This window comes from Salmo trutta, chromosome 2, assembly GCF_901001165.1.
Source record: "Salmo trutta chromosome 2, fSalTru1.1, whole genome shotgun sequence".
Classification (NCBI taxonomy): domain Eukaryota; kingdom Metazoa; phylum Chordata; class Actinopteri; order Salmoniformes; family Salmonidae; genus Salmo; species Salmo trutta.
Window position 1 is genome coordinate 46,288,080 of NC_042958.1, and position 27,537 is coordinate 46,315,616.

A 27,537-nucleotide genomic window follows, 5' to 3' on the forward strand; every position below is an offset into this window, starting at 1 on the left:
AAATATTAATTTTCACAACGTTTGCTGCTTCAGTGTCTTTAGATGTTTTTGTCAGATGTTACTATGGAATACTGAAGTATAATTACAAGCATTTCATAAGTGACAAAGGCTTTTATTGACAATTACATGAAGTTGATGCAAAGAGTCAATATTTGCAGTGTTGACCCTTCTTTTTCGAGACCTCTACAATCCACGCTCGCATGCTGTCAATTAACTTCTGGGCCACATCCTGGCTGATGGCAGCCCATTCTTCCATAATCAATGCTTGGAGTTTGTCAGAATTTGTGGGTTTTTGTTTGTCCACACGCCTCTTGAGGATTGACCACAAGTTCTCAATGGGATTAAGGTCTGGGGAGTTTCCTGGCCATGGACCCAAAATATCGATGTTTTGTTCCCAGAGCCACTTAGTTATCACTTTTGCCTTATGGCAAGGTGCTCCATCATGCTGGAAAAGGCATTGTTCGTCACCAAACTGTTCCTGGATGGTTGGGAGAAGTTGCTCTCAGAGGATGTTTTGGTACCATTCTTTATTCATGGCTGTGTTCTTAGGCACATGAATGGTCTCAGGATGCTTTACTGTTGGCATGACACAGGACTGATGGGAGTGCTCAACTTGTCTTCTCCGGACAAGCTTTTTTTCCGGATGCCCCAAACAATCGGAAAGGGGATTCATCAGAGAAAAGGACTTTACCCCAGTCCTCAGCAGTCCAATCCCTGCACCTTTGCGGAATATCAGTCTGTCCCTGATGTTTTTCCTGGAGAGAAGTGGCTTCTTTACTGCCCTACTTGACACCAGGCCATCCTCCAAAAGTCTTTGCCTCACTGTCCATGCAGATGCACTCACACCTGCCTGTTGCCATTCCTGAGCAAGCTCTGTACTGGTGGTTCCCCGATCCCGCAGCTGAATCAACTTTAGGAAACAATCCTGACGCTTGCTGGACTTTCTTGGGCGCCCTGAAGCCTTCTTCACAACAATTGAACCGTTGTCCTTGAAGTTCTTGATGATCCAATAAATGGTTGATTTAGGTGCAATCTTACTGGCACCAATATCCTTGCCTGTGAAGCCCTTTTTGTGCAAAGCAATGATGACAGCACGTGTTTCCTTGCAGGTAACCATGATTGACAGAGGAAGAACAATGATTCCAAGCACCACCCTCCTTTTGAAGCTTCCAGTCTGTTATTCAAACTCAATCAGCATGACAGAGTGATCTCCAGCCTTGTCCTCGTCAACACTCACACCTGTGTTAACCAGAGAATCACTGACATGATGTCAGCTGGTCCTTTTGTGGCAGGGCTGAAATGCAGTGGAAATGTTTTTTGGGGATTCAGTTCATTTGCATGGCAAAGAGGGACTTTGCAATTAATTACAATTCATCTGATCACTCTTCATAACATTCTGGAGTATATGCAAATTGCAATCATACAAACTGAGGCAGCAGACTGAAAATGAATATTTGTGTCATTCTCAACTTTTGGCCATGATTGTACACTGAGTGTACAAAACATTAAGAACACCTGCTCTTTCCATGACATAGACTGAAGTCATTATTAGGACTGTGTTCTTAATGTTTTGTATACTCAGTGTATATGATGCATGAAATCTCACTGGACACAAACAGCTATGAAACAGTTAAAATACTATAGAGTTAGGGTTAACATACCACAGGGTTAGGGTTAACATACCACAGAGTTAGGGTTAACATACCACAGGGTTAGGGTTAACATACCACAGGGTTAGGGTTAACATACCACAGGGTTAGGGTTAACATACCACAGAGTTAGGGTTAACATACCACAGAGGTAGGGTTAACATACCACAGAGGTTGGGTTAACATAGCACAGAGTTAGGGTTAGGGTTAACATACCACAGAGTTAGGGTTAGGGCTAACATACCACAGAGTTAGGGTTAACATACCACAGAGGTAGGGTTAACATACCACAGAGTTAGGGTTAACATACCACAGAGTTAGGGTTAGGGTTAACATACCAAAGTTGGCATCACCGTCTTCAAGTTCTTCAGAAAACTAGGCTGAAGGGTTGCAAACTTGGGAACCTTCACCTGTAAGTGGCGCATACATGACATTCAAGTAAAAACATTAACCATTTAATTAATTTATATTGATTTAATACAATAATTATCCTGTGGTTTATTGAGAAGAGGAAACCAGTGTCACTGAGTGCCAGATTTGTCATGACGGCAGGGGACACTTCCCACACTCCCCCGTGTCCCATGCGGCTCTCACTTTCCTCTCCTTCTCTCACACCCATCCCTCACGTTCCGGTCCTCTCACACCCCATCCCTCACTTCCAGTCCTCTCACACCCATCCCTCACTTTCCTGTCCTCTCACACCCCATCCCTCACTTTCCTGTCCTCTCACACCCCATCCCTCACTTTCCTCTCGTCTTACACCCCATCCCTCACGTTCCTGTCCTCTCACACCCATCCCTCACTTTCCTGTCCTCTCACACCCCATCCCTCACTTTCCTGTCCTCTCACACCCCATCCCTCACTTTCCTCTCGTCTTACACCCCATCCCTCACTTTCCTCTCGTCTTACACCCCATCCCTCACTTTCCTCTCGTCTTACACCCCATCCCTCACGTTCCTGTCCTCTCACACCCCATCCCTCACTTTCCTGTCCTCTCACACCCCATCCCTCACTTTCCTCTCGTCTTACACCCCATCCCTCACGTTCCTGTCCTCTCACACCCCATCCCTCACTTTCCTGTCCTCTCACACCCCATCCCTCACGTTCCTGTCCTCTCACACCCCATCCCTCACTTTCCTGTCCTCTCACACCCCATCCCTCACTTTCCTCTCGTCTTACACCCCATCCCTCACGTTCCTGTCCTCTCACACCCCATCCCTCACTTTCCTCTCGTCTTACACCCCATCCCTCACGTTCCTGTCCTCTCACACCCATCCCTCACTTTCCTGTCCTCTCACACCCCATCCCTCACTTTCCTGTCCTCTCACACCCCATCCCTCACTTTCCTCTCGTCTTACACCCCATCCCTCACTTTCCTCTCGTCTCACACCCCATCCCTCACTTTCCTGTCCTCTCACACCCCATCCCTCACTTTCCTCTCGTCTTACACCCCATCCCTCACGTTCCTGTCCTCTCACACCCCATCCCTCACTTTCCTGTCCTCTCACACCCCATCCCTCACGTTCCTGTCCTCTCACACCCCATCCCTCACTTTCCTCTCGTCTTACACCCCATCCCTCACTTTCCTCTCGTCTTACACCCCATCCCTCACGTTCCTGTCCTCTCACACCCCATCCCTCACTTTCCTGTCCTCTCACACCCCATCCCTCACTTTCCTCTCGTCTTACACCCATCCCTCACTTTCCTCTCGTCTTACACCCCATCCCTCACTTTCCTCTCGTCTTACACCCCATCCCTCACGTTCCTGTCCTCTCACACCCCTACCACCTGTAAGCCAGCGGCAGCACTAACCCTCACACTATATGCCACATCCTGGTTGTGTGGGCCATCATCCTGATTATTTTGCCACTCTTAATGAAATATTCTATATGATCCCAGGAAGTCCCCCATTCACCCACTCCAAATAGCTAAATAGAAAAGGAAGGAAAGAAACAATTGTAGCAATTTTTGCGAATGGCGACTGTAGGGCGGCAGGTAGCCTAGTGGTTAGAGCATTGTGCCAGTAACCGAAAGGTTGCTAGATTGAATCTCCGAGCTGACAAGGTAAAAATCTGTCATTCTGCCCCTGAACAAGGCAGTTAACCCACTGGTTCCTAGGCCGTCATTGTAAGTAAAAAGATGTTCTTAACTGACTTTCCTAGTTAAATAAAGGTTAAATGAAAAACAGCCCTTGCATCCTAGCCTGTAGGCAGACCAGCTATCCACTGCTCCAATAAGGGTTCAACCATTTGGGGGGGAGACGGAAGATGAGAGACGGACAGCGTTTCAGCTGTTGAGAAATAACATCCTAGCAGACGAAGCTGGATGTAATGATGCCATCTAAAGCAGTTTTTACCGCTGGGAGGTTTGGAACTGCCAATGGTTGGGGTCTGAGTGAAGCGCTGTCTTCAGCGTTGTTCTGTTTGGACAGAACTGGACAGCAGTTCTGTCCATCCATTATCGGCCTTCCCCTGCTCTCCTCCATCCCCCTCCAGTCCCCTCTGGTCTCTCCAGCCAGGACTGTTTGCCCAGTTCCCTCTGGTCTCTCCAGCCAGGACTGTTTGCCCAGTTCCCTCTGGTCTCTCCAGCCAGGACTGTTTGCCCAGTTCCATTTTGACGCAGAGGTGTGGGAAACATGGGTCCTTCGTCCTCTGTCCATATATGTCCATCTCAGTACCTCAACATAGCCTCACTTTTTCATCCTTCTAGCTCTTCAAGCTATTCTATGTTTCAATCCAATTCAAAGGGACTTTATTGGCACAGGACACATACTGTATCAAGTGGGAAAAAACTTTCATTCTAGCTCTTCTGTCAATCTCTCTCTCTCTCTCTTTTTCTCTCTCTCTCTCTTTTTCTCTCTCTCTCTCTTTGTCTCTCTCTCTCTCTGTCTCTTTCTGTCTCTCTCTCTCTTCATTATTTATTCTACCTCTTCTCTACTCTCTACTGAATACTTACAGAAAACCATTTATCTTTTTTTGCTCTTGGGACAGAATTAATCATTGGGATGAGGGGGAAGCACGGCCCTCCAACAAAGTCCCAGAAATAGGATGGTGTGTGTGTGTGTGTGTGTGTGTGGGAGGGAGGGAGGGGGTTAGGGTAGGGGATGACATTATCCCTCCTGCAGGTGTGTTTGCCTCTCAGCGCCCCATTAAGTGTGTGTGGTTTGACACGTACCTTGGGAAACATTTGCTCAGTATAGTCCTGTTCCTGCTGCTGTGAGAGGAGGAAGGCTGCAGAGTTCTCCCCAGCCCCTCTTTCTGGAAGTCTCTCCCCAGCCCCTCTTTCTGGAAGTCTCTCCCCAGCCCCTCTTTCTGGAAGTCTCTCCCCAGCCCCTCTTTCTGGAAGTCTCTCCCCAGCACCTCTTTCTGGAAGTCTCTCCCCAGCCCCTCTTTCTGGAAGTCTCTCCCCAGCACCTCTTTCTGGAAGTCTCTCCCCAGCCCCTCTTTCTGGAAGTCTCTCCCCTGGCCCTCTTTCTGGAAGTCTCTCCCCAGGCCCTCTTTCTGGAAGTCTCTCTCCCGGCATAAGCCTTTTCCCTGTCTCTGAAGGGACAATCTGTGAGCAAACATCAAATTACACACTGAGATTGGCCTCACAGTCAGTTAGCTCAGATTTGAACATTCCCCACCCCCCAGAATGAAATGGCGCCAACTAGCTACTCGATTGGACTCTGCAAGCGATTTGATTCAAGCTAGCTAGGGCACACAACACTTGGTTTTGGGTTTCAAGATTAGTAGGAGCAGAACCTCAATGAGAAAGAGAGAGAAGAGAGAAGTGATGGGAAAGGGGGATACCTAGTCAGTTGTAGAACTGAATGCCTTCAACTGAAATGTGTCTTCCGCATTTAACCCCTCTGAATCAGAGAATTCCAGAACCAAATCACCAAATCTCATTTGTGCACGAGTCAAGAACTCAAATAAATGAGACGTTTATGACTTAACATCAAAAGTTAATTTCCAGTGAGTCAACACATAGCACGTACAGTGAGGGAAAAAAGTATTTGATCCCCTGCTGATTTTGTACGTTTGCCCACTGACAAAGAAATGATCAGTCTATAATTTTAATAGTAGGTTTATTTGAACAGTGAGAGACAGAATAACAACAACAAAAAATCCAGAAAAACCCATGTCAAAAATGTTATAAAACGATTTGCATTTTAATGAGGGAAATAAGTATTTGACCCCTCTGCAAAACATGACTTAGTACTTGGTGGCAAAACCCTTGTTGGCAATCACAGAGGTCAGACGTTTCTTGTAGTTGGCCACCAGGTTTGCACACATCTCAGGAGGGATTTTGTCCCACTCCTCTTTGCATTAAGGTTTCGAGGCTGACATTTGGCAACTCAAACCTTCAGCTCCCTCCACAGATTTTCTATGGGATTAAGGTCTGGAGACTGGCTAGGCCACTCCAGGACCTTAATGTGCTTCTTCTTGAGCCACTCCTTTGTTGCCTTGGCCATGTGTTTTGGGTCATTGTCATGCTGGAATACCCATCCACGACCAATTTTCAATGCCCTGGCTGAGGGAAGGAGGTTCTCACCCAAGATTTGACGGTACATGGCCCCGTCCATTGTCCCTTTGATGCGGTGAAGTTGTCCTGTCCCCTTAGCAGAAAAACACCCCCAAAGCATAATGTTTCCACCTCCATGTTTGACGGTGGGGATGGTGTTCTTGGGGTCTCGCGCAGCATTCCTCCTCCTCCAAACACGGCGAGTTGAGTTGATGCCAAACAGCTCCATTTTGGTCTCATCTGACCACAACACTTTCACCCAGTTGTCCTCTGAATCATTCAGATGTTCATTGGCAACCTTCAGACGGGAATGTATATGTGCTTTCTTGAGCAGGGGGACCTTGCGGGCACTGCAGGATTTCAGTCCTTTACAGCGTAGTGTGTTACCAATTGTTTTCTTGGTGACTATGGTCCCAGCTGCCTTGAGATCATTGACAAGGTCCTCCCGTGTAGTTCTGGGCTGATTCCTCACCGTTCTCATGATCATTGCAACTCCACGAGGTGAGATCTTGCATGGAGCCCCAGGCCGAGGGAGATTGACAGTTCTTTTGTGTTTCTTCCATTTGCGAATAATCGCACCAACTGTTGTCACCTTCTCACCAAGCTGCTTGGTGATGGTCTTGTAGCCCATTCCAGCCTTGTGTAGGTCTACAATCTTGTCCCTGACATCCTTGGAGAGGTCTTTGGTCTTGGCCATAGTGGAGAGTTTGGAATCTGATTGATTGATTGCTTCTGTGGACAGGTGTCTTTTATACAGGTAACAAACTGAGATTAGGAACACTCCCTTTAAGAGTGTGCTCCTAATCTCAGCTCGTTACCTGTAGAAAAGACACTTGGGAGCCAGAAATCTTTCTAATTGAGAGGGGGTCAAATACTTATTTCCCTCATTAAAATGCAAATCAATTTATTACATTTTTGACATGCGTTCTTCTGGATTTTTTTGTTGTTATTCTGTCTCTCACTGTTCAAATAACCCTGCCATTAAAATTATAGACTGATAATTTCTTTGTCAGTGGGCAAACGTACAAAATCAGCAGGGGATCAAATCGTTTTTTCCCTCACTGTACCTCATAACCGTAAATCCAGACATTAACTCAGATTCTCTCAGCTGAGAAGGAGAAGTACCCAAGTCTGCCTTATATAAGTTTTCCATTTAGTGAGGTCAAAATACCTCTGTGTGCTCTGTACAGTACTGACATATCTAATAATCCATACGGATCATACACAGACAGCTGTGAAATTCAACAACATGAAGAGATCACAACTAGAGGTCCATAAAAAACAGGGGGAAGCGTAAATAAATAATAATTCATACACATAAATAACTAAACAGATGGTTTCATACTAAAAGTACATGAGCAAAGCACTGCGCCGCGTTTCCCTAGTTTGGAGGGAGGAGGGTATTTCTTGGGGATGTGGGGAATGCTGTCCTGGCAGGGGCAAAGAAGGCTCTGTGTGTGTGTGTGTGTGTGTGTGTGTGTGTGTGTGTGTGTGTGTGTGTGTGTGTGTGTGTGTGTGTGTGTGTGTGTGTGTGTGTGTGTGTGTGTGTGTGTGTGTGTGTGTGTGTGTGTGTGTGTGCGCGCGCGCACGCACGCGTGTGCACATGTGGCTATCGCCCCGCCCAGTTTGCCATAGGAACGGTGAGAATTCACACCGGTGGAAGATTTGTCAGAGCCAGGCCCGGCTACTCTTTTTCCCAGCATCCTGATGTCCTGGGTGGGCTACACCAGAGCTCTGCAGGCCTGGGTTCAAATACTAGTTCAAATCTGATATTGAAAAAGGTATAAGAGCTATATTGAAACAAAATGTGAAGCCACAGTCCATGTCAAACAGTGACACCTACTGGTATAGGAGGGTTACTGCACGTCCGTGACAATGAGTCTACCATCCAGATACCTACCTTCATGAACCCTGCTCAGCTTTGTAAAGGAGCTGTGTTCATTTCAGCTAAGTTATCACATCTACACATTTAAATGTTGATCAGCGCTCAAACTCATTTGTGTAGACTAAATAACATTGAATAGTTGAAAGTAACTCTTCTTAAACAAGCTGGATGTGACAGTAAATTCAGAGTGAGGTTGGGTTTATGAAGGCTACATTGACTTCTGAATAGCCCAAAGGACACCATCATTTCAACGTGAAGCTAGGTTTACTATCATTCGTCCACGGTTGATTATATCTTTAGAAGTTGAGCAGTAGTTACCATTGGCCCTGTAAATAGGATGTTTAAATTCTCTGTAAGCCTCACATCTCCTGCCCAGCCTTGTCTTCATGAGGACATCCTGAATTGACTGAATTGAAAACAGAATTGAGTTTGGGGACATTCAGACAACTTAATTGAGCAGCAAAGACTCACCCGGTCCAGGTGTCTTCTCTCCGCGGTGGTGACATGAATTCTAGGGGGCTGTACTAACATCTCCTGCTGGCTCCAATCCCATCCCGCTGACATCACATCAGGTGCAGAGCGGCTGCCAATCACTGTCAAGACCATATAGCACATCAAGATCACAGTCTCAAATGGCACCCTATTTCCTATATAGTGCACTACTTTAGACCAGAGCCCTATGGCACCCTATTTCCTATATAGTGCACTACTTTAGACCAGAGCCCTATGGCACCCTATTTCCTATATAGTGCACTACTTTTCACCAGAGCCCTATGGCACCCTATTCCCTATATAGTGCACTACTTTTGACCAGAGCCCTATGGCACCCTATTCCTTATATATAGTGCACTACTTTTGACCAGAGCCCTATGGCACCTTATTCCCTATATCAGGTATTCCCAAACTGGGGTACGCGCAATGCCGTCGGGGGTACACGAAATAAAAATGTGATTCACATTAAAAAAAAAATGAACTCAAGCTTACGGACAATGTCAAAAGCGAAGCACCTGAGTGAGTTGGGTGCGCAATTATGCAGGTACTTTCCCGAAACGGATGACACAAACAACTGGATTCGTTATCTCTTTCATGCCCTGCCTCCAGTCCACTTACCAATTCCTGAACAAGAGAGCCTCATCAAATTGCAACAAGCGGTTCTGTGAAAATGTTATTTACTCAGAAGCCACTGCCAGATTTCTGGATTGGGCTGCGCTCAGAGTATCCTGCCTTTGCAAATTGTGCTGTTAAGACACTGATGCCCTTTGCAACCACGTACCTATGTGAGAGTGGATTATCGGCCCTCACTAGCATGAAAACTAAATACAGGCACAGACTGTGTGTGGGAAATGATTTAAGACTGAGACTCTCCAATACAGCCCAACATTACAGAGTTATGTGCATCCTTTCAAGCACACCCTTCTCATTAACCTGTGGTGAGTTATTCACCATTTTCAATGAACAAATAAGGTGTTATATGTAAGATGGTTAAATAAAGAGCAAAATGATTGATTATTATTATATTATTATTTGTGCCCTGGTCCTATAAGAGCTCTTTGTCACTTCCCACAAGTCGGGTTGAGACAAAAACCCACACTCATTCTTATGTTTAATAAATGTATCGTATAGTGTGTGTGTGTGGCAGGCTTACAATGATGGCAAAAAACAACATTTGAGAATGCGCTGACCCTGGTGCTAGAGGGGGTACGGCAGCTGGAGGTTGAATGTTTGAAGGGGTACGGGACTATAAAAAGTTTGGGAACCACTGCCCTATATAGTGTACTACTTTTGACTAGAGCCCTATGGCAACCTATTCCCTATATCGTACACTACTTTTGACTAATAGCACTCAAGATAATCTTTCATCCATTGCCCAAGCTTTCGAGAAACGAACCCCTTTCCCGTTACAATGTTGACAATGAAGATAACAAGATGAGAACTCAACTCCTCTTCCTGATCTCCTGTAGTGTTCTCTGCAGCTGGACTGGACCACGGTTGTGGTTGTGGTGGTTAACCGTGAAACAGAAGTCCTCATGGTCCTGGATGGTCTTCAGACAACCATGCCGAGACAACTGGTTCTGAAGGCCCAAGATCTCAGAGGGGAGATAGAGATAGAGGTATAGAAGAGACAGAGATAGAGATAGAGATATAGAAGAGATAGAGATATAAATAGAGATATAGAAGAGATAGAGAAGATATAGAGATATAAAAGAGATAGAGATAGAGATATAGAAGAGATAGAGATAGAGAAGATATAGAGATATAGATAAATATAGAGATAGATATAGATAAAGATAGAGATAGAGACAGAGAAGAGATATAGATAGAGATAGAGAAGAGACGGATATAGAGAAGAGTTAGAGAAGAGACAGAAATATAAAAGAGATAGAGATTGAGATAGAGATATAGAAGAGATGGAGATAGAAAAGAGATAGAAATAGAGAGAGAAATATAGAGGTAGAGGTAGAGATAGAAAAAATAGAGATAGAGGTAGAGATATAGAAGAGATAGAGATAGAGATAGCGATATAGATAGAGAAGAGAGCGATATAGAAGAGATAGTGATAGAGAAGAGATGGAGATAGAGAAGAGATAGAGAATAGATAGAGAAGAGATTGAGATAGAGAAGAGACAGAAGTGATTAGAGGTAGAGGTAGAGAATTGGGACAATGTGATGACATTGGGTTGGAGGGCTACAATAAGCAATTCAGCTAGTACTCTATGCTAGCTATATAAACTGCCAAGGAGAGTCAATATCTTAGAAACGTTAGATTATTTAACTTTTTTTTAACTGGTCTTATTATCTAATAACTAATGATCATCACGGACATCATATTGTATGTGTGAGGCTTACCAGGTAGTAGCTGGTTTGAGGAAGAGACCTCAGGTATATGATGTCATGGGAGAGAGTAGAACAGGTCAGCTTCCTCAGTTTCTGAGGAAATATACAGATGTAGGACCTTAATTTAAGCCAGTTTACAATAGAAAGAAAATGATCCTGCAGCAAAAGGAAATATGAATTATTATGTGATTAATCATTAATGGACATTTTTATAGGAGTTGATACATTTTTCGTAACTGAAAATATTAAACTTCAGAGTTAAAACCTACAGGAGGGTTTCTCTCCAGGAACAGGGTTGGAGTTAAAACCTACTGGAGGGTAGCTCTCCAGGAACAGGGTTGGAGTTAAAACCTACAGGAGGGTAGCTCTCCAGGAACAGGGTTGGAGTTAAAACCTACTGGAGGGTATCTCTCCAGGAACAGGGTTGGAGTTAAAACCTACAGGAGGGTACCTCTCCAGGAACAGGGTTGGAGTTAAAACCTACAGGAGGGTACCTCTCCAGGAACAGGGTTGGAGTTAAAACCTACAGGAGGGTATCTCTCCAGGAAGAGGACAATGACCCTAAGCATACTGCTAAAGCAACACTTACGTGGTTTAAGGGATAACATTTAAATGTCTTGGTATGGCCTAGTCAAAGCCCAGACTTCAATCCAATTGAGAATCTGTGGTATGACTTAAAGATTGCTGTGCACCAGCGGAACCCATCCAACTTGATGGAGCTGGAGCAGTTTTGCCTTGAAGAATGGGGAAAATCCCAGTGGCTAGATGTGCCGAGCTTATAGAGACATACCCCAAGAGACTTGCAGCTGTAATTGCTGTAAAAGGTGCCTCTACAAAGTATTGACTTCGGGGGGGATAGTTATGCATGCTCAAGGTCTGTTTTTTCAGTTTGTCATGCCTACCACTTCTTCAAAGTGGTAGGCATGTTGTGTAAATCAAATGGTACAAACCCCCCAAAAATCTATTTTAATTCCAGGTTGTAAGGCAACAAAATAGGAAAAATGCTAAAGGGGGTGAATACTTTCTCAAGCCACTATATATGGCTACCACTTTCTGTAGCGATGCTAATATAGCCTAAGGGTTTTTGGGTAGATTTTTGAAAGGCAATTGAAAGGTAACTACCAGGCCTTGGATTTCCCAGCTGCCCCCTTGTGTGGCCATAGTCCCCCCCCCCCCCCCAAAAAAAAAAAAAATCCATGCTTTGTGGATTGGACTGAATATACACTGAACAAAAATATAAACGCGACATGCAACAATTTCAAAGATTTACAGTTCATATAAGGAAATTTGTCATTTGAAATAGATTCATTTAGCCCTAATCTATGGATTTCACATGACTGGGAATACAGATATGAATCTGTTAGTCACAGATACCTTAAAAAAGGTAGGGATGTGGATAAAATAAACTGCTAGTATGTGGTGTGACAACCATTTGCCTCACGCAGAAAGACACATCTCCTTCGCATAGAGTTGATCAGGCTGTTGATTGTGGCCTGTGGAATGTTGTCCCACTCCTCTTCAATGGCTGTGCGAAGTTGTTGGATATTGGTGGGAATTGGAACATGCTGTCATACACGTTGATCCAGAGCATCTCAAACATGCTCAATGGGTGACATGTCTGGTGAGTATGAAGGCCATGGAAGAACTGGGACATTTCAGTTTCCAGGAATTGTGTACAGATCCTTGCAACATAGGGCTCTGCATTATCATGCTGAAACAGAGGCGATGGCGCCGGATGAATGGCACGACAATGGGCCTCAGGATCTTGTCACGGTATCTGTGTATTCAAATTGCCATCGATAAAATGCAATTGTGTTTGTTGTCCGTAGCTTATGCCAGCCCATACCATAACCCCACCGCCACCATGGAGTATTCTGTTCACAATGTTGACATCAGCAAACCGCTTGCCACACGACGCCATTCATCCTGTCTGCCATCTGCCCGGTACAGTTGAAGCTGGGATTGATCCGTGAAGAACACACTTCTCCAGCTTGCCAGTGGCCATTGAAGGTGAGCATTTGCCCACTTAAGTCGGTTACGAAGCGGAACTGCAGTCAAGTCAAGACCCCGTTGAGGATGACGAGCACGCAGATGAGCTTCCCTGATACTGTTTCTGACAGTTTATGCAGAAATTCTCTGGTTGCGCAAATCCAAATTGTCTAAAACAACATTGGAGGCGGCTTATGGTAGATAAATGAACACACAGTTCTCTGGCAACAGCTCTGGTGGACATTCCTGCAATTAGCATTCCAATTGCATACTGACTCAAAACTTGAGCTGTCTATGGCATTGTGTTGTGTGGCAAAACTGAACATTTTAGAGCGGCCTTTTATTGTCCCCGGCACAAGGTGCACCTGTGTAATGATCATGCTGTTTAATCAGCTTCTTGATATGCCACACCTGTCAGGTGGATGGATTATCTTGGCAAAGGAGAAATGCTCACCAACAGTGATGTAAACAAATATGTGCACAACATTTGAGAGCAATAAGCTTTTTGTGCATATGGAAAATGTCTGTGAGCTCATGAAACGTTGAACCAACACTTCACATGTTGCATTTATATTTTTGTTAAGTATAATAATTATAATTCCCTTCTCCCGGCTGCTAATCGTCGTTCTTCGAAGCACCTCTCACTCACATGGCTCTCTCAGATATCTAAATTCTTATTAGCCTATTCCCCTCACGCGATCGGATCCTTCTCACAGGCCTTGCAGCTCCGAAGTAGACCTACAAGTAATGAAGACAGACACATAGGGGAATCAACAACGTGCTTCCCTTATGGAATTCCGAGGCGCACTTTGAATATGTTAGAACTGTCTACGTTTACTTTTCCTCAGCCAACAAGACAAGTAACGAACAGCAAAATCACTAGCCTGTGTCAATCTACTATCCCCCCATAGTGGATACGTTTACCTATTCTATTGGTCAGATTGTTGTTCTGTCCGATAAATAAATATTCCAAACTGACTCTGGGACAGTTGTGGGATGATAGATCCCAAATTCATACAATCAAATCAAAAACTTTAAAAAGCAATGAGGCTGATGCAACAGATCAGAATGTTTACCTTAAAATGTTAATCAACTATTATTTCTTCATATTATAAACGCAGCAATGCGCACATGGCAGTAGGCCAGTGGTTCTTAACCTGGGTTCGATCGAACCCCAGGGGTTCGGTGAGTCAGTCTCAGGGGTTCGGCGGAGGTCAAGACACACACCCGACTCATATGATTCGTGATGACACGCCGCGCTTGGCCATCATTGGCTGCAGGTGATCACGCAACATCGCTTGGCCTATCTGTGCTGCAGGGAATTTGGCGCGCTCAGTAGTCGAATTGTGACTGTCGTGATGGTACGTCGTGTGATTTCTTTCTTAATATTTTAATCCCTTCATACTAACTATGTCGAGCAAAAAAAGAAAGTGGTCGGACGAATATGTACAATATGGATTCACATGTATAACGGAACGTGATGAGAGTCAGCGTCCTAACTGCATGATTTGCAATGCCAAGTTGAGCAATTCTAGTCTAGCACCGGCAAAACTAAGAGAACACTTCCTTAAGCTGCATGGAGATGGACAATACAAGAACACAACGCTCGCTGAATTCAAGGTGAAGAGAGCCAGATTCGATGAAAAGGCTACTCTGCCTGTTCTCGGCTTTGTACCCATCAACAAACCGATCCTCACAGCATCGTACGAAGTTGCTTACCTGATCGCAAAGCAGGGCAAACCACACACCATTGGTGAAACACTCATAAAACCAGCTGTGTTGAAGATGGAGAATATCATGCTGGGAAAAGCGGCTGAAGTTAAGTTATCCCAAATTCCTCTTTCAAATGACACCATTAGCGACAGAATAGAGGACATGAGCAAAGACCTCTTGGCTCAAGTAGTTGCAGATCTGATTTCAAGCCCGGCAAAATTCAGCCTTCAACTCGACGAGACCACAGACGTTTCCAATCTAAGCCAGCTTGCTGTATTTGTGCGCTATGTGAAAGACGACGTGATAAAGGAAGATTTTTTATTTTGTAAGCCTCTGTTTTTGTTTTTGTGTGAAAATCATGTTTTAATGGTTTTGTTCTTTGAACACTGATGTTGATGCACGGTTCATTTTGTGCACCAGTAAAATATATACCTATGTTTTGAATTTTATTTTTCCAATTAAGAAGGGTTCGGTGAATGCGCATATGAAACTGGTGGGGGTCAGTACCTCCAACAAGGTTAAGAACCACTGCAGTAGGCTATACCCGCGAATGTTCCAAAATGCAATTAGCTGAAAATATCATTCTCAAAAGCTCACTACACATGCAAACAGTTTCATGTGACAAAGATGAAAAGAGCGTTTTTACGTGAGATGAAAATATCCGTTAGAAATTTAGAAAGAAATGAGATCTAAAGATTCAAGAACTAGCATGAGTTGCTAATATGACTATTGTGGCTTTGGCTACTGGACAATGAAAGAAAGTTGAAACACACTATAACATGAGAGAAATGCTGCTTTCAATGCTGCTTTCATATGAGGAAGTGTTGAAAAAAGAATTCCCTCAACATATAAGGTACGGTTGGATTTTGGCTATAGGCTACTTTGAAACAAGGTAGACATGCCTCATAAAATGATGTCCAGGTTTTAAACAATTACATTGATTTTAATTTAATCTTTATTTAACTTGTCAAATCAGTTAAGAACAAATTCTTATTTACAATGAAGGGGAGGAGGGGGTGAAGGGGAGGAGACATGTTAAATAATGATTTTTAAGCCTTGAGACAGTTGAGACATGGATTGTGTATGTGTGCCATTCGGAGGGTGAATGGGCAAGACAAAATATTTAAGTGTGTTAAAACGAAGAGTGGTAGTAGGTGCCCGACGCACCGTTTTGTGTCAAAAACTGCGAGGCTGCTGGGTTTTTCACGCTCAACAGTTTCCCATGTGTATCAAGAATGGTCATCCAGCAAACTTGACACAACTGTGGGAAGCATTGGAGTCAACATGGGCCAGCATCCCTGTGGAACACTTTCGACACCTTGTAGAGTCCATGCTCTGACAAAGTGAGGCTGTTCTGAGGGCAATAAGGGGTTTGCAACTCAATGTTAGGAAGGGGTTCTTAATGTCTTGTTCACTCAGTGTATATCGGCCTATGTAATTAAAAGTCGCATTACAATTTGCCTACATTTTCTGGCGCCTCCCTTATGTCAGCATTGGTGTAGACATGAGAGGCTGTAGCCAATGAGCGTAGATGGCCTTAGTACCCTGACAGATGTCCTTGGTGCACTGACAGATGTCCTTAGTACCCTGACAGATGGCCTTAGTACCCTGACAGATGGTCTTGGTACCCTGACAGATGGCCTTGGTACAGATGGTCTTGGTACCCTGACAGATGGCCTTGGAACAGATGGCCTTGGTGCCCTGACAGATGGCCTTGGAACAGATGGCCTTGGTGCCCTGACAGATGGCCTTGGAACAGATGGCCTTGGTGCCCTGACAGATGGCCTTGGTACAGATGGCCTTGGTGCCCTGACAGATGGCCTTGGTGCCCTGACAGATGGCCTTGGAACAGATGGCCTTGGTGCCCTGACAGATGGCCTTGGTACAGATGGCCTTGGTGCCCTGACAGATGGCCTTGGTGCCCTGACAGATGGCTTTGGTACAGATGGTCTTGGTACCCTGACAGATGGCCTTGGAACAGATGGCCTTGGTGCCCTGACAGATGGCCTTGGTGCCCTGACAGATGGCTTTGTTTCCCTGACAGATGGCCTTGGTGCCCTGACAGATGGCTTTGGTGCCCTGACAGATGGCTTTGGTGCCCTGACAGATGGCCTTGGTACCCTGACAGATGGCCTTGGTGCCCTGACAGATGGGAACCTCTTGAAGGCCAAATGGCCATGCCCCTGAAATCACCTAATTCTAGGGTTGGTAACAACGAAGTAGTCTATGCCTACCTGGCACAATCATGATTATTTGTATCAATCCAGTGGCCATTTGTTTTGAAAAAAGTGTGCTACAGATACACCTAGAAACACCCTGAAACACTGATAGCCAAACACAACAGTCTGGCTGGTGCGCACCTGAAACACTGATAGCCAAACAGTCTGGCTGGTGCACACCTGAAACACTGATAGCCAAACAGTTTTGCTGGTGCGCACCTGAAACACTGATAGCCAAACAGTCTTGCTGGTGCGCACCTGAAACACTGATAGCCAAACAGTCTGGCTGGTGCGCACCTGAAACACTGATAGCCAAACAGTCTGGCTGGTGCACACCTGAAACACTGATAGCCAAACAGTCTGGCTGGTGCGCACCTGAAACACTGATAGCCAAACAGTCTGGCTGGTGCGCACCTGAAACACTGATAGCCAAACAGTCTGGCTGGTGCGCACCTGAAACACTGATAGCCAAACAGTCTGGCTGGTGCACACCTGAAACACTGATAGCCAAACAGTTTTGCTGGTGCGCACCTGAAACACTGATAGCCAAACAGTCTTGCTGGTGCGCACCTGAAACACTGATAGCCAAACAGTCTGGCTGGTGCGCACCTGAAACACTGATAGCCAAACAGTCTGGCTGGTGCACACCTGAAACACTGATAGCCAAACAGTCTGGCTGGTGCGCACCTGAAACACTGATAGCCAAACAGTCTGGCTGGTGCACACCTGAAACACTGATAGCCAAACAGTCTGGCTGGTGCGCACCTGAAACACTGATAGCCAAACACAACAGTCTGGCTGGTGCGCACCTGAAACACTGATAGCCAAACAGTCTGGCTGGTGCACACCTGAAACACTGATTGCCAAACACAACAGTCTGGCTGGTGCGCACCTGAAACACTGATAGCCAAACAGTCTGGCTGGTGCACACCTGAAACACTGATAGCCAAACAGTCTGGCTGGTGCGCACCTGAAACACTGATAGCCAAACAGTCTGGCTGGTGCACACCTGAAACACTGATAGCCAAACAGTCTGGCTGGTGCACACCTGAAACACTGATTGCCAAACACAACAGTCTGGCTGGTGCACACCTGAAACACTGATAGCCAAACAGTCTGGCTGGTGCACACCTGAAACACTGATAGCCAAACAGTCTGGCTGGAGCACACCTGAAACACTGATAGCCAAACAGTCTGGCTGGTGCACACCTGAAACACTGATAGCCAAACAGTCTGGCTGGTGCACACCTGAAACACTGATAGCCAAACAGTCTGGCTGGTGCACACCTGAAACACTGATAGCCAAACAGTCTGGCTGGTGCACACCTGAAACACTGATAGCCAAACACAACAGTCTGGCTGGTGCGCACCTGAAACACTGATAGCCAAACAGTCTGGCTGGTGCGCACCTGAATAAAGGGTAACCTACTGTACATCAGACCTGTTACAGTAAATCTATCCAAATCACTGTAAAAACACAAGGGCATGTTCATTTAAAATATGGCTAGTCATTATTGGCCTGGTTCTGCATGGAATGCAGCCACATTTTGGGAAACAGGCCAGGTCATTATTAATAAAATTATATTTCAAAGAAATTGATGAAACCAAATCAAGTGCTGGTGCCACCAGTGGAAAAGGCTGGTGTAAAACCCTGGGATGGTAGTGCTGCAGGGACAGGGGTAGAGAGCCCTGGTAGACTAGTTAGTAGCCTGACACTGACCCCTGTTGGCGACTGACTGGTATTACATAACTTCTCTTACCTACATCTCAGTGTGAAAAACTGAATGAAAGTATTGAAAACAAGAAACAGAATTACCATGTTTGTAAGGTTGTTTCATGAGTGTTTCATAGGGTTTGTTATCAGTCCACTGGGTCATACATAGGGCTTGTTATCAGTCCACTGGGTCATACATAGGGTTTGTTATCAGTCCACTGGGTCATACATAGGGTTTGTTATCAGTCCACTGGGTCATACATAGGGTTTGTTATCAGTCCACTGGGTCATACATAGGGTTTGTTATCAGTCCACTGGGTCATACATAGGGTTTGTTATCAGTCCACTGGGTCATACATAGGGTTTGTTATCAGTCCACTGGGTCATACATAGGGTTTGTTATCAGTCCACTGGGTCATACATAGGGTTTGTTATCAGTCCACTGGGTCATACATAGGGTTTGTTATCAGTCCACTGGGTCATACATAGGGTTGTACATTTGTCAAAATTCTCCAGAAATCCTGGTTGGAGGCTTCGGGATTTCCTACATATTCCATCCTGATCCTGGGAATCTTCCAACCAGGAGTTCTGGAAACCCATGAAATTTTGGGAAGGTTGTGTAATTTGCAAGACTAATCCTACACGAATAAGATTTGAAGGTGTTTTACCGGTAGGTGTTTATCCTCGGTGACTGTTCCAGCTGCCTCAGCACGTCGTTGTATTTCCTGTCTCTGTGTGTGTATCTTATCTCTGAGCATGGCAGAGTATCGATGGTACAGGATGTCTCTGAGACGGTGCATGTTTCTGTACGCCTCTAGATGGCGCTGATGTCCGGGACAAAAAAACATCATAATCAACACCTGCAATACTACTGTGTAGCTGAATTAAGAAAAATGAAACTTTGTGAGACAGAGACAGAAAGACAACCCCATGGGTTTCGGTTACATTTCCTTTTTTTCTTTTCCAGTAACATATTCTTACATCATTCATCGTATTGGTATCCTAGAGACAAATGTATTTAAATGTATACAAACGTATTTATTGATTTATCTATATGGTATATATGGATGGTATCCACCAAGGCTGTAATTCTTGGGGTGCCACCAACCTGATCTAGCAGAGCCTGGCGACTGACGCTGTCTGGGTCACTAGCAGCACTCCCAGGGTGATCCTGACCCCCAGGCCCAGTCCCAGTCTCTCTGCTCTGGGTCTGGCTCTGGGTCTGGCTCTGGGTCAGCTTCCTCCTCCAACGCTGAGGCCTGTCTGCATTCTCTGCCTGTCTCAAGTCAAAACAAAACAGAGGTTGGATGTCTGTCTGTCTCAAAGATTCTGGACATATTTTCTGTCTATCAATAAGTCCAAACACATGTTGATGACTTTGTTAATATCCTAAGGGATGTTCTTTCTATGGCAGACAGACGTAGACAGACAGCACAACATACACATTACAGACATACAGCTGCATGGAGATAAGGGGTCTATCTGTCCCACAGAATGAAATAGAACAGTCTATGGTGTGTTTATGGCATCTCTATGGTCCCAAAGATGCTGGACATATTTAGTCATCAGTTCTGTCTTCCAGTGAAGCTCCCACATAATAGCCTTCAGACATTGTGTTCTTCTTCCGGCAATTTCCTGTCAAAACGAATTATCCCTCCTTACCAAACCTCAGAAGATAACCTCAGAAGATTTGCCAGATTGCCCACCACTGTATGTACGCATGCACACACACATGCACATGCACACACACAGACACACAGACACTGTGTGTGTGCATGCGTGTGTGTGCATGCGTGTGTGCATGTGTGCGTGTGTGTGTGAGCGTGTGAGAGCGTGTGAGCATGCGCGCTCACGTGTGTGTGTGTGTGTGTGTGCGTGCGTGCGTGCGTGCGTGCGTGTGTGTGTGAGAGCGTGTGTGTGTGTATGTGTGTGTGTGTGTTCGTGTGTGTGTGTGTGTGTGTGTGTGTGTGTGTGTGTGTGTGTGTGTGTGTGTGTGTGTGTGTGTGTGTGTGTGTGTGTGTGTGTGTGTGTGTGTGTGTGTGTGTGTGTGTGTGTGCGCGTGCGCTGCAGCACAGTAGGAATGTCTTGCTATTTGGGACACAGTTATGTAATATATCAGATCAAATGCTATTTGTCACACGCTTCGTAAAACAACAGCTGTAGACTAACAGTGAAATGCTTACTTACGGTTCCTACAATACAGAATGAAAAAATAGAAATAAAGATGAAAAAAAATAGAAAATAATAATATAAATAGTAACATTATAATTTTGTGTATGTTTTATTGTCACATACACTAGATAGGTGCAGTGGTCAGCCATAGTAGTACTAGTGCATTGCCCCTGGAGCAAACTAGGGTTAAGTGCCTTGCTGAAACACATCGAGAGATTTTCACCTTGTCGGCTCGGGTATTAGAACCAGCGACCTTTCAGTTAATGGCCCAATGCTCTAACCGCTAGGCTATCTGTCGCCTATAAATACACAGTGAATAACGAACAACAATATGAACAAAAAAATAACATTGGCTATATACAGGGAGTACCAGTACCGAGACGATGTGCAGAGAGGGGTACGAGGTAACAACATGGCTATATACAGGGAGTACCAGTACCGAGACGATGTGCAGAGAGGGGTACGAGGTAACAACATGGCTATATACAGGGAGTACCAGCACCGAGACGATGTGCAGAGAGGGGTACGAGGTAACAACATGGCTATATACAGGGAGTACCAGCACCGAGACGATGTGCAGAGAGGGGTACGAGGTAACAACATGGCTATATACAGGGAGTACCAGTACCGAGACGATGTGCAGAGAGGGGTACGAGGTAACAACATGGCTATATACAGGGAGTACCAGTACCGAGACGATGTGCAGAGAGGGGTACGAGGTAACAACATGGCTATATACAGGGAGTACCAGTACCGAGACGATGTGCAGAGAGGGGTACGAGGTAACAACATGGCTATATACAGGGAGTACCAGTACCGAGACGATGTGCAGAGAGGGGTACGAGGTAACAACATGGCTATATACAGGGAGTACCAGTACCGAGACGATGTGCAGAGAGGGGTACGAGGTAACAACATGGCTATATACAGGGAGTACCAGCACCGAGACGATGTGCAGAGAGGGGTACGAGGTAACAACATGGCTATATACAGGGAGTACCAGTACCGAGACGATGTGCAGAGAGGGGTACGAGGTAACAACATGGCTATATACAGGGAGTACCAGTACCGAGACGATGTGCAGAGAGGGGTACGAGGTAACAACATGGCTATATACAGGGAGTACCAGTACCGAGACGATGTGCAGAGAGGGGTACGAGGTAACAACATGGCTATATATAGGGAGTACCAGCACCGAGACGATGTGCAGAGAGGGGTACGAGGTAACAACATGGCTATATACAGGGAGTACCAGTACCGAGACGATGTGCAGAGAGGGGTACGAGGTAACAACATGGCTATATACAGGGAGTACCAGTACCGAGACGATGTGCAGAGAGGGGTACGAGGTAACAACATGGCTATATACAGGGAGTACCAGTACCGAGACGATGTGCAGAGAGGGGTACGAGGTAACAACATGGCTATATACAGGGAGTACCAGTACCGAGACGATGTGCAGAGAGGGTACGAAGTAACAACATGGCTATATACAGGGAGTACCAGTACCGAGACGATGTGCAGAGAGGGGTACGAGGTAACAACATGGCTATATACAGGGAGTACCAGTACCGAGACGATGTGCAGAGAGGGGTACGAGGTAACAACATGGCTATATACAGGGAGTACCAGTACCGAGACGATGTGCAGAGAGGGGTACGAGGTAACAACATGGCTATATACAGGGAGTACCAGTACCGAGACGATGTGCAGAGAGGGGTACGAGGTAACAACATGGCTATATACAGGAGAGTACCAGTACCGAGACGATGTGCAGAGAGGGGTACGAGGTAACAACATGGCTATATACAGGGAGTACCAGCACCGAGACGATGTGCAGAGAGGGGTACGAGGTAATAACATGGCTATATACAGGGAGTACCAGTACCGAGACGATGTGCAGAGAGGGGTACGAGGTAATAACATGACTATATACAGGGAGTACCAGTACCGAGACGATGTGCAGAGAGGGGTACGAGGTAATTGAGGTAACTATGTACTTATATGTAGAGGTAAAGGGACTAGGAAACAGGATAGATAATAGACTGATCTGTAGCAGTAGCATACAGTTGAAGTCGGAAGTTTACATACACTTAGGTTGGAGTCATTAAAACTGGTTTTTCAACCACTCCACAAATTTCTTGTTAACAAACTATAGTTTTGGCAAGTCGGTTAGGACATCTACTTTGTGCATGACGGCCTTCCAATCCCTCCGGAATAAAATGGATCAACTCTTGCTTTTGATCCAAACTAAGAGAGGTTAAGGGGAATGCTTCACCATCTGAGAGAGGTTAAGGGGAATGCTTCACCATCTGAGAGAGGTTAAGGGGAATGCTTCACCATCTGAGAGAGGTTAAGGGGAATGCTTCACCATCTGAGAGAGGTTAAGGGGAATGCTTCACCATCTGAGAAAGATTAAGGGGAATGCTTCACCATCTGAGAGAGGTTAAGGGGAATGCTTCACCATCTGAGAGAGGTTAAGGGGAATGCTTCACCATCTGAGAGAGGTTTGCGTCACCATCTGAGAGAGATTAAGGGGAATGCTTCACCATCTGAGAGAGGTTAAGGGGAATGCTTCACCATCTGAGAGAGGTTAAGGGGAATGCTTCACCATCTGAGAGAGGTTAAGGGGAATGCTTCACCATCTGAGAGAGGTTAAGGGGAATGCTTCACCATCTGAGAGAGGTTAAGGGGAATGCTTCACCATCTGAGAGAGGTTTGCGTCACCATCTGAGAGAGATTAAGTGGAATGCTTCACCATCTGAGAGAGATTAAGGGGAATGCTTCACCATCTGAGAGAGGTTAAGGGGAATGCTTCACCATCTGAGAGAGGTTAAGGGGAATGCTTCACCATCTGAGAGAGATTTGCTTCACCATCTGAGAGAGATTAAGTGGAATGCTTCACCATCTGAGAGAGGTTAACGGGAATGCTTCACCATCTGAGAGAGGTTAAGGGGAATGCTTCACCATCTGAGAGAGGTTAAGGGGAATGCTTCACCATCTGAGAGAGATTTGCTTCACCATCTGAGAGAGATTAAGTGGAATGCTTCACCATCTGAGAGAGGTTAACGGGAATGCTTCACCATCTGAGAGAGGTTAAGGGGAATGCTTCACCATCTGAGAGAGGTTAAGGAGAATGCTTCACCATCTGAGAGAGATTAAGGGGAATGCTTCACCATCTGAGAGAGATTTGCTTCACCATCTGAGAGAGATTAAGTGGAATGCTTCACCATCTGAGAGAGATTAAGGGGAATGCTTCACCATCAGAGAGATTAAGGGGAATGCTTCACCATCTGAGAGAGGTTAAGGGGAATGCTTCGCCATCTGAGAGAGGTTAAGGGGAATGCTTCACCATCTGAGAGAGGTTAAGGAGAATGCTTCACCATCTGAGAGAGGTTAAGGAGAATGCTTCACCATCTGAGAGAGGTTAAGGAGAATGCTTCACCATCTGTTTGACTGAGACATGGCTGGATTAATCCTTTCCGAGATATGGCTGGATCAATCTGTTCCGGACTCAGGCAGGCATATCCCCCCTGAATTTTATCATCCACTGAGCCGACTGATCAGTCAAATTGTCTCTAAAATCAAAAGGTAGTGGTATCTACTTCATGATTAATCAGTGCTGGTGTACCAACTCCACAGTAATTCCTAACTATAAATCCGAAGGGAATTTGGATCAATTGTGCCAACCGTGTTTACATCCTACCGCAAGCTAATGCCAGCAAGGTAAACAATCTGACATCTTGCCCTCTGACACTCAGTACTGATGCACCACAGGGCTGCGTGATGTCCCCCCTGCTCTTCTCCCTCTTACGAACCAGTTTACATTTCAGGAGACCTCAGTTAAGGTCTTTAAATCCTTAAGTGTCACGTCCTGACCAGTATAATGGGTTATTTGTTATTGTAGTTTGATCTAATCCTTACGACGTCCGTGACAGAACTACCCACCACAAACGGACCAAGCAGCGGAGGAAGGAGCAGCAGCAGAGCTCTATGGAGTCATGGACATGGGAAGAGATTCTGGATGGGGCAGGACCTTGGCACCAGGCTGGGGAGTACCGGCGCCCTAAGGAGGAGCTGGAGGCAGCCAAGGTGGAGCGGCGCTATTATGAGGCATTATACACACCGAGAGGCAAGTGCGAGAGGCAGCCCCCCCAAAAGAAATTGGGGGGGGGGCACATGGGCAGTTTGGCTGGGCCAAGGGTGAGCCCTAAGCCAACTCCCCGTGCTTATTATGGGGAGCGTATGGAGTGGAGAGCGCCGGTGTATGCGGAAGTGCGCACGATCTCTCCCATGCGCACGCACAGTCCGGTGCGAGCGATCCCAGCCCTGATCCCAGCCGTGCTAGAGTAGGCATCCAGCCTGGAAGGAGGATGCCTGCGCAGCACATCTGGCCACCAGTGCACCTCCTAGGCCCAGGCTACCCTACGCCTGCTCTACGCACGGCAGCCATCAGGCCTCTGCACAGCCCAGTTCGCCCTGTGGCAGCATTCCGCTCATGCAGGGCTACTATTATCATCCAGCCAGGACGGGTTGTGCAGGAGGTGCACTCCAGACCTCCAGTGCCTACTCATGGCCCGGTGTATCCAGTTCCTGTTCTCGCACTAGCCCTGAGGCCTCCAGTGCGTCAGCCCAGTCTAGTACATCCTGTTCCCGCTCCTCGCACCAGCCTTGGGGTGCGTGTCTCCAGTCTGGTACCTCCACAACCAGCCCCATGCACCAGGCCTCCAGTGCGTCAGCCCAGTCCAGCTTGTCCTGCTCCTGCTCCTCGCACTAGCCCTGTGGTACGTGTCCCTAGTCTGGCGCTTCCTAAGCCAGCCCCACGCATCAGGCCTTCAGTGCACAGTCCCAGTCCACAGCTTCCGGCAACAGTGCCTCGTCCAGAGTGTCCGGCGACAGTGCCTCGTCCAGAGTGTCCGGCGACAGTGCCCCGTCCAGAGCTTCCGGCGACAGTGCCCCGTAGAGAGACGGCCCACAGTCTGGAGGCAGCAGAGACGGCCCACAGTCCGGAGCCAGCAGAGACGGCCCACAGTCCGGAGCCAGTAGAGACGGCCCACAGTCCGGAACCGAGAGAGACGGCCCACAGTCCGGAACCAAGAGAGACGACCCACAGTCCGGAACCGAGAGAGACGGCCCACAGTCCGGAGCCGAGAGAGACGGCCCACAGTCCGGAACCGAGAGAGACGGCCCACAGTCCGGAACCGAGAGAGACGGCCCACAGTCCCGAACCGAGAGAGACGGCCTACAGTCCGGAACCGAGAGAGTTGCCCTACAGTCCGGAATCAGCGCAGCCAGAGTCACCCTACAGTCCGGAATCGGCGCAGCCAGAGTCGCCCTACAGTCCGGAATCGGCGCAGCCAGAGTCGACCTCCAGTCCGGAGCTCCCAGAGTCGCCCTTCAGCCCGAGGTCTCCAGCGACACGCATCAGCCCGAGGTCTCCAGCGACGCACATCAGCCCGAGGTCTTCAGCGATGCGCCATAGCCCAGAGACTTCGGGAGGGGTAAAATTTAATAAGTATTTAGCGGGGGTGGACAGGTTAGGTTGGGGAGTAAGGCCGGAGCCTGAGCCACCTCCGTAGTAGGAGGTTGGGGAGGGGGGGTATAGCACAAGAACCGACGGTGACGGTGGCCACCCTCCCCTCCCTTTAGTTTGGGATTATTTTTTTTTTTTAAATTTTTTGTGTTTTTGTTTAAGGTGCATCCGGGGTCTGCACCTTTGGGGGTACTGTCACGTCCTGACCAGTATAAGGGGTTATTTGTTATTGTAGTTTGGTCAGGACGTGGCAGGGGTGTGTTTGTTTAGAGTGTTTCGGGGTTTGTTGGGCTATGTTCTAGTATGTCTATTTCTATGTGATGTTTGTCGGGTTGAACTTCAATTGGAAGCAGCTGCTCCTAGTTGGTTCTAATTGAAGGTCCTATTTAAGAGGGGTGTTTTTTCTATGGGATTTTGTGGGTAGTTGTTTCTTGTTTAGCTGTGTGCCTGACAAGACTGTTATCGTCGTTGTTTTTGTATACGTGTATTTTGTTTCGGTTTTCCTTCTTTCTGAATATTAAAAAGAAGATGAGTATACACATTCCCACTGCGTTTTGGTCTGATCCTTACGATGTCCGTGACATTCAGAGTCAATTGAAGCACCCGTGAGTCAATCTACGTAACATTAAAAAAAAAATCTGTCAATTTAAGCTAGAGCATGGGAAGCGTCTCAATCAACTATATCCGCCTATGTCGGTCTTTCCGCATCTGCGGTGGAATGTGGCCAAGCAACAGCTGTGTTTCTAAGATCGTGAGACATCCTGATAATCGTACTTCTTTCAAAAACGTCTGTAGAGTCCGAACGGTTTGGCACCACGGAATTCGTCTGAAGTCGACACCGCCGATGTGGCAACTTCTGTCTGTAGTGCCCGAACCTTTGGGTTACAAACTAATATGACCCCACTATGGAAACGGGAGATTCTCATGAACATGATGGTGTTCTCCATTTTACCGTTTTTTATTTTACCTTTATTTAACTAGGCAAGTCAGTTAAGAACAAATTCTTATTGACAATGATGGCCTAGGAACAGTGGGTTAACTGCCTTGTTCAGGGGCAGAACGACAGATTTTTACCTTGTCAGCTCGGGGATTTGAAACTTTCGGTTACTGGCACAATGCTCTAACCACTAGGCTACCTGCCGGCCCAAAATTGGACTTGTCTAGTGGGTCTCGTCTACTGATTACTCCTCCTCCACAACAACAACAACATGTGACACAGTGTAAGAGTGATACATGGGATTCAGTTCAACATATTGGAAGGAGGGAGGGTACAGAAGACTATTGCTTTCTCATCAGGCAGTGTTGTTCATCATCAGTCCCGT

General features: G+C 46.4%; 1 protein-coding gene across 1 annotated transcript in view; it reads right to left on the reverse strand.

Moving 5' to 3' along the window:
• Positions 1-27,537, reverse strand: part of LOC115155875 (uncharacterized) — a 46,417-nt gene that overhangs the window by 6,237 nt on the left and 12,643 nt on the right. Inside the window, exons 3-9 of the mRNA XM_029702881.1 lie at positions 19,619-19,786; positions 19,179-19,334; positions 10,888-10,968; positions 9,980-10,127; positions 8,512-8,633; positions 4,824-5,201; positions 1,988-2,059 (exon numbers count right to left, since the gene is read on the reverse strand). Coding sequence (XP_029558741.1) covers positions 1,988-2,059; positions 4,824-5,201; positions 8,512-8,633; positions 9,980-10,127; positions 10,888-10,968; positions 19,179-19,334; positions 19,619-19,786 — 1,125 coding nt within the window. The remainder of the gene's footprint in view (positions 1-1,987; positions 2,060-4,823; positions 5,202-8,511; positions 8,634-9,979; positions 10,128-10,887; positions 10,969-19,178; positions 19,335-19,618; positions 19,787-27,537) is intronic.